The 7473-nt window shown below is 54.0% G+C and overlaps 1 protein-coding gene across 1 annotated transcript in view; it reads left to right on the forward strand.

Annotated features, from left to right (window-relative positions):
* Positions 1-1325: 1325 nt before the first annotated feature.
* Positions 1326-7473, forward strand: part of IRF8 (interferon regulatory factor 8) — a 9819-nt gene continuing 3671 nt past the window's right edge. Inside the window, exons 1-8 of the mRNA XM_008638827.2 lie at positions 1326-1529; positions 2592-2775; positions 3758-3846; positions 4251-4362; positions 4642-4689; positions 5347-5733; positions 6308-6423; positions 7332-7468. Coding sequence (XP_008637049.1) covers positions 1356-1529; positions 2592-2775; positions 3758-3846; positions 4251-4362; positions 4642-4689; positions 5347-5733; positions 6308-6423; positions 7332-7468 — 1247 coding nt within the window. The 5' untranslated portion in view covers positions 1326-1355. The remainder of the gene's footprint in view (positions 1530-2591; positions 2776-3757; positions 3847-4250; positions 4363-4641; positions 4690-5346; positions 5734-6307; positions 6424-7331; positions 7469-7473) is intronic.

Below are 7473 nucleotides of genomic sequence, written 5' to 3' on the forward strand. Positions count from 1 at the left end.
GGGTTGGAGCCGCGGGGTGACGGTGCGGGGCTGCCGCCTCCAGCCCTCTCGGGAGGGCTCCTTGACATCGTCCCGAGCGTGTGACTCCCTCTCGGGGAGGGGAGATGGAGCTCCGGCCTCTGGCTGTGATGGGAAGCAGCTTTCTAGAAAACGGGGTGGTTTAGGAGCGTCCCATTTCTGCGGGATTTCTGAGGTTTTTCCCTTTGGCATGACTCGGGTTGGGTGCAGGAGCTCCCAGAGAGGCTGCTGTGTGCCCCCATTCCTCCTGGGATGAGCTGTGGCGTGTCTTTTGGGACATCCAGAGCTGTGCCCTCCGTGGTGTTCGGCTGGTGGTGTTGGTGCTCACCATCCCTAAAAAACAGGGGCTGTGCTCTGAGTAGCCAGGGCTATCTCTGTGTCCTGCTGGGCAGTGCAGAAGGGAGAGGCAGTCCAGTAAAGTCTGGAGCCCAAACTGCCTGCAAAGTTGATTCAGGGGCTGCTGGTCACTTCTGCCAGGCCACCAGCTCCTGTTGTGACAGGCAGGGTTGAGCCTGGCACTCTGCTTCCAGTGGCTGTGTGTTCCTTATCCCTGTGAGCATTTGGGATGCAGTTTGGAGCCGGCATCTGCTCCCCGGATGGTGCCTGGTGAGAGGAGCTGCTGTTCCCTCTGGGACAGGTCCTTGTGCCAAGACCAGCCAGGGACAGCTCTGGCACCCTGGGATGGCCTGCCCAGTGTCACTTGCTCAGGTGACAGCACAGCTGGGGGCTTTCATCCCCATCCATCTGCTTATCCCACAGCAAAATAGGAATAAGCAGGGCACTGAGTCAGCTGGTTCTGGGAGCGGAACTTTGGTAGAACTGGAGGAAGGATTTGTAGCAACTCAGAAGGAAATAGCCTTGATTCTTTTCTCATTTTAAAAGAAGCAGGGGGTGGGCCGGGGGGTATTTTAATCCTAGAATTATAGGATTGGGGATTCCCAGAAGTCTTTGGGTTGGAAGGGATGTTAAATTCCATCTCATTCCACGGGCAGATGTTGGCATGTGGGGCTTCCAAAAGGCTGGAGGAAGAATTTGTAGCAACTCAGAAGGAAATAGCCTTGATTCTTTTCTCATTTTATAAGAAGCAGGGGGTGGGCTGGGGGGTATTTTAATCCTAGAATTATAGGATTGGGGATTCCCAGAAGTCTTTGGGTTGGAAGGGATGTTAAATTCCATCTCATTCCACGGGCAGATGTTGGCATGTGGGGCTTCCAAAAGCTCCAGGTGGTGCCACTGCCAGCTGAGCCTGGGGCAAACCAGCCCAACCCCTGCTCCCCAGCTGTGCTGGGATGGAACTGGGAGAGCTGACGGGGCCTGGCCCCCTCTGTCCCTGCAGGATGTGTGACCGGAACGGTGGCAGGCGGCTGCGGCAGTGGCTGATCGAGCAGATCGACAGCGAGCTGTACCCCGGCCTCATCTGGGAGAACGAGGAGAAATCCATGTTCCGCATCCCGTGGAAGCACGCTGGGAAGCAGGACTACAACCAGGAGGTGGATGCTTCTATTTTCAAGGTAGGCACAGGTGGTTGATGCTTTTTCTTGGTGCCTCCTGGGCTCTGTGGTGCTGCTTTTGTCCCTTGGTGGGACGTGGCCACGCTGTCTCTGGGTTTTATGTCTTTAACCCTTGCAGGAGATGCTGTGATTGGTCTCCTAGGATTTTTCTTTTTTTTTTTTTTTCGGGGGATGATTTATTCCTTTTTATCAAAAATTAGTACCAGTTTTAGGTTTGTTTTCAGCAGGTTTGAATCCAGCTCTGACATGAGAAGGAGCTTTTGACCTGCTTGAAACTTCTCATCAGCTTCTCTTGATAAAATGCTGGATTTGTATTAAAAAAAAAACCTACCCTAAAAAGACTTTGAAGGTTGGAAGGAAGGATTTTACTTAAAGGGGAGATTTCCAGTTTGGGGGAAAAATGGGAAAATTCTATCCTGAAGCAAAAAGTTCCCCAGGAATTCCCTTCCCTCTGACCCCACTTCCAAGTATCGGGTGAGTGAGTTCACTTTCAGTGACAACTGGGTTGGGAGCACTGAGTTATGAGGATGGTACTGAACTCAGCCATCTGAAAATACAGAAATAACTATAAAAGAAATAAATATGTATATTTAAAAATATGTAGTATTTTGCAATCTCCCTTCAGGGGTAAAATATATTCTCCTACCTTATATTCCATTCCCTTATCATTTTTCTTACTGAAAGCACAAATTTTGTTGGTTTTTTTGAGGTTTATTTTGATTTTTAATTGAGCAGCAATTCCTCGTGTTCCTGGCAGCTCGAGGTGCAGAGGTGAAAGCCACACATAATGATTTTGACCTCTACTTTTGGAAAACCTGGGTTTTAAAAGACTTTTCTGCATTTTTGGGGTACATGGTGCTGCTCTGCACCCCAAAAGCCCCCCAGGTGTGGTGGCTGTGCAGTCTAGGAGCGAAACAGCAAATCCCCAGGGGATGCTTGAGAAGGGTGCAAGATGCAAAATGCTCTCTGCAACCCCAGCTCTTCCTCCCTGAGAGGCTTTGTACAGCTCGCAGGGAGGATTTTCTTAGGGGTTTTTTTTTTTTTTTGCGTTCTTTGCTTTAGGCCTGGGCTGTTTTCAAAGGCAAGTTCAAGGAAGGTGACAAAGCGGAGCCGGCCACGTGGAAGACGCGGCTTCGCTGCGCTCTGAACAAGAGCCCTGACTTTGAGGAGGTGACAGACAGGTCCCAGCTGGACATCTCTGAGCCCTACAAGGTCTACAGGATTGTGCCAGAGGAGGAGCAGAAATGTGAGTTCCCCAGCAAAGGAGTGACCCCTGCTGTGGGTCCATCCCGTTAGTGCAGACCTGCACCTGAGCAGAGCTTCCTGGCCAGGCCCTGCTCTGTGCTCTGGCTCTCTGCTTGTCCTGCTTTGCAGATGTCCCCCTGTGGTGACAGGGAGGGGAGGAAGAAAGGCCAGGCTTGGTTTTTTTTTCTTTTAACCCCTTGAGCCCTTAGGAAATAAGGGACAGCTGCAGCCTTGTGGAAGCTCCCATCCCCTAAGGATGTTGTAGGGGAGGAACATGAGCCTCAACCTTTTTTTCCTCCCAACCCCTGCCCCATGAGAATGATGAGGAGCTGCAGTAAAGCCCTTTTCTTGCAATGATTTTGCAGAGAGCTGCTCTGCTGTCCGGTGTGGTTCAGGTCACACTAACTATAACCCTGTTTGTGGTTAGGGGAGTGTGTGTGCTTTGTCCTTTTTTTTTTTTTTTTTTTTTTAATGTTAAAAATGTGCAAAAAAAAGAATGATTTTGCTGTCAGGAAATCTGCCTTTAGCATCTCTGTCCCCTCCAGCCCGTTCACACAGGGGCTGTGCTGCCCCTATGCAAATGGCACGGCAGGTTCCCACCAGCAGCACCCCTGCACTGGGGTGGCTGGTGGAAAAAGGAGAAGCAGCAGCCCCAGTCTCTGGGGTGCTCAAAAAAACCCCCCAAACCCTCTCCTCTTCTCCAGCTTTGTGTTACCAGCCAGACTTTTGATTTTTCTTGCTGCTGGTCGCTGTGCAGGGGGGAAATGGGTTGTAAAGTGATTTTTTTTTTTTTTTTTTTTTTTTTGTCCCCAAAAAGCAGCTCTGGAAGGGCTGCGAGCTTCTCCAAGGTGCTGTTACGTGGCTCCGCTGTGGTTCTTGGTTTCATAACTTTCACTGGCTGAAAGGTTTCTAAAACCCCTCAAGATGAGCTGTGCTTGGGATGTGTGTGGGTGTTCTCACTGCATCCCCACCTGTCCTTCCAGGCAAAGCAGGGATTGCCAGCGGGAGCAGCCTGAACGATGTCACGGACATGGACTGCAGCTCCTCTGCCATCGATGACCTCATCAAAGAGGTGAGGCCTCACCTTGGCTGCAGGAGGAGTGCTGGGTCAGGCTGCCTGATAAAAATTCCTTGCCTTCCAAGAATTCTGTCTGCAGGGCTGGATTTGCAGCTCATTCCTGGGAGCCAGCACCTGGTGTTGGCTCTGGTGTTGGCTCCTGCTTTCCATGTGCATCCAGCTGGGAGAGAATTCACTGGGGGATGGGGTCTGTCCCAGCTCTGTGCCCCTTCTTGGCCTTGTCACACCTGCCTGCTTCCCCTCAGTAGCTCTTGAGGGTTTTATTCAAATGTACAACCTGGGCAATGCCAAACTTGATCTTTCCAACCCCAAAAATTGGTTGGCGTTGCCTTTTGGACCCTCTCCAAGTGCTGCAAGGCATCCAATGTGCTCTGATCCCCGTTTCTGGTATCCCACAGCCCTCCTGTGTGGATGAATACCTGGGGATCATCAAGAGGAGCCCCTCACCCCCCCAGGAGACCTGCAGGAACCCCCCAATACCCGACTGGTGGGTGCAGCAGCCCAGCCCTGGTAAGTAGCCGACAGCTTGTGTGAGATTTGGGAGATTGTTGGGGCAGGAAAAATCTTCCTTGTGCAGGGATGTGGGGTGGGGAGCAGTTTATTTTATCTTCCTTATTAAGGATGTTTAAAGTGCTCATTAAGAAATCCACCTGGGAGGTTTTGCTGGCATCTCCTGTGTGGGAGCTGGGAATACTGGGACAGAAAATGAGGGGGCTGGTGGGGGGGAGCTGGGGGATTGGGATTTGGGAGCTGGGAATGGAGGCTCAGCTCGGCTTTGTGTGCCCACAGCGTTGCCCCTGATGAATGGATACTCCAGCTACGAGCAGTACCACTCAGGTAAGGCACCTCCCCTGGCCAGCAGGTGCCCCTCTCTGTGTGTGGTGGCAGGAGGTGGCTCTGGCTCTGTCACCCACCTTGAGGGAGGCTTTGCTTTGGGTTCAGGAGGTGCTGCACCCTCCTGATTGCCCACATTTCCATGCTGGGATGGATCCTGCCTGGTGTCATGGGGCAGAGAGCAGTTGCTTGGGATGCTGGGATCAGCCAGCCTTTGGAATGGGGGGCTCTGCCCACGGCATGGGGGGGAGTGTGGAGCAAAGGCAGGAGGAATGGGTTCCATGTGTTTCTTGGCCATAAACTAAACCACAAGAAGTTCCACCTCAGTGCGAGGAAGAACTTCCCATGGAGCTTGGTAGAGCACTGGAACAGCTTCCCAGGGAGTTGTGGAGTTTCCCTCTCTGGAGACATCCCGACCCCACCTGGATTTGTCCCTGTGTCACCTGTTCCAGGTGCCCCTGCCTGGGCAGAGGGGTTGGACTGGGTGATCTCCAGAGGTCCCCATTCCATGGTTCTGTGATATTGGGAGCTCTCACTTGCTGGTCAGCCCTGTACCAGGCTGAGGGAGATGTCCCTCCCAGGAAATCTGGGATTTGGGCACAGCAGTGAGGAGCAGGTTTGTCCTTTCCTGATGAGATGTGCGTGTCCATCACCTCCCAGGTTATTCCCAGATGGTGATCAGCTTCTACTACAGCGGGAGGCTGGTGGGCCATGTCAGCACCTCGTGCTCTGAGGGCTGCAGGATCTCCCTGGGCCAGCCCTCGGGCCACGGGGAGAAGCTCTACGCCCCGGATGCCCTGGAGCACGTCCGGTTCCCCTCGGCCGACGCCATCCAGAACGACCGCCAGAAGCAGATCACCAAGAAGCTCTTTGGGCACCTGGAGAGGGGTGTCCTCCTGCACAGCAACAAGCAGGGCATCTTCATCAAGAGGCTGTGCCAGGGCAGGGTCTTCTGGAGCGGGAACACCATGGCCTACAAGGACAGGCCCAACAAACTCGACCGGGATGAGGTGGTGAAGATCTTTGACACCAACTTGTTCTTCCGAGGTTTGTAGGAGCCTCCCGCTTTTTGGTGCGAGGAGTTCTGCTCTTTCCTGTGGGAAATAAAGCCCTGGATTGGTTGATTTGAGCTGATCAGCCAGCAGATGTGGTGAACAACCCTGGCTGGCAGCAGTTTGGGGTTGGGAAACCTTCAGGAGGGTGGAGGAGGGGACGGGATAACAGGGATAGTCCCCGTGGCTCTGACCAGAGACTGCTCCCTGGAAAAGCAGAGGCCATTCTGGGATCCCAAAGCCTTGGGACAACGCACAGGGAGTTTCTGGAGCTTGCACCCAGTGTGGGAGCCCCTTGGGCCCTGTGGTGGGGTTGAAAAGGTGGAGCCCTTTTTCCCTGGACCACTTTGAAGCCATCACTGCTGGCTTCCCAAGTGCTCTGGATGAGCAGGTGACACGCCCAGACCTAGGAAGGAATAAAGTGGTGTTTTGGCTCACGAGGCAAATTCCAAAGTTGGAGGCTTTGCTTGAGCCCACAGCTGCTTTGCAGGGTGTTTGATCCCAGGGGCGTGTAGCAAAGGCTGGCAGCCTCTGGAGGGCAAATTCCAGGTTTTCCTCTGTCCTTGCAGAGCTGCAGCAGTACTACAACAACCAGGGCCGCTTCCCAGACAGCAGAGTCGTGCTGTGCTTCGGGGAGGAATTCCCGGATGCCGTGCCGCTGAGGTGCAAACTCATCCTCGTCCAGGTACGGAGAGCTGGGAGAAAAAGGGATCCAGACGAGGTGGGAATTCTGCCAGCAGAGCTCCACCCCCTGGAGCCACGGGGCATTTGGGTGGCTGAGTTGGGCGGGGAAGTTGGGTGCTTTTCCACAGCCTCCTGATCGGTGCTTGGGCTGTTGCTTATCACATTCCTGGGTCTGGGTTTGCCAGGGAAGCTCCCTAAGGGCACAAGTTCTATGAACTGCAGGGAAGTCTCTTCTTTAACTCCTGATCCTGCATTGGCACTGGGACTTCTGCCTTTTCCTGTGGGAATGGGGGAGTAAATCCCTGGCCTGGTGGATGGATTTAAGATCAGTGATGTGGTCAAACAGCCGTGCTTGGCAGCAGTGGGGTTGGGAAACCTTAGGAGGGTGGAGGATGGGGTGGGATATGGGGTCAGTCCTCGTGGCTCTGGTCAGAAACTTCTCCATGGAGAAGCTGCAGCAGTTCTGGGATTGAAAAGCCTCAGGACAGGGATTTTGGAGCCTCTTGGGCCAAGCAGGGTGTGGCATTCCCTCTTGAGCAAGCAGAGACCCACCAGGTCTGTGAGATCCTGGAGGGGATTTTACAAGGTCAGACTGGTCCTGTGCCTCCTGCACAGCTCTGGCCTGGTCACCTCTCCTTGCTGTGGGTGTCTGCCCCAGAGGATCACTGAGGATGTGCTGGGACATCCCCCAGCCTGTTCTTGCACCTCAATATCCCTGCTGGGAGGAGCTCCTGGGGCTGCTCCTTCATTCCTGGAGGTGCCTGTGGAGTCAGACCTGCTGTCCTGGCAGGACCTTGGCCGCCTGTGCTCTGCTGTGTGTCCCCCACCCCGCCCCAGCTCCTGGATGGGAGATGCCCAAAGAGCTCCCTCTTCACTCAGCATCCTCCTGACCTTTTTCCTTTGTCCCAGGTGGAGCAGCTGTACCTCAGGCAGGTGGTGGACGAGGCTGGGAAGACCTGCAGCTCCAGCCCTATGCTCCCCATGGCTGATGAGCCCCAGCACTGCCAGGGCTACCGGATCTTCCAGGACATCTGCGCCACACGGCCGCTCT

This window comes from Corvus brachyrhynchos, unplaced genomic scaffold, assembly GCF_000691975.1.
Source record: "Corvus brachyrhynchos isolate BGI_N302 unplaced genomic scaffold, ASM69197v1 scaffold26, whole genome shotgun sequence".
NCBI lineage: Eukaryota > Metazoa > Chordata > Aves > Passeriformes > Corvidae > Corvus > Corvus brachyrhynchos.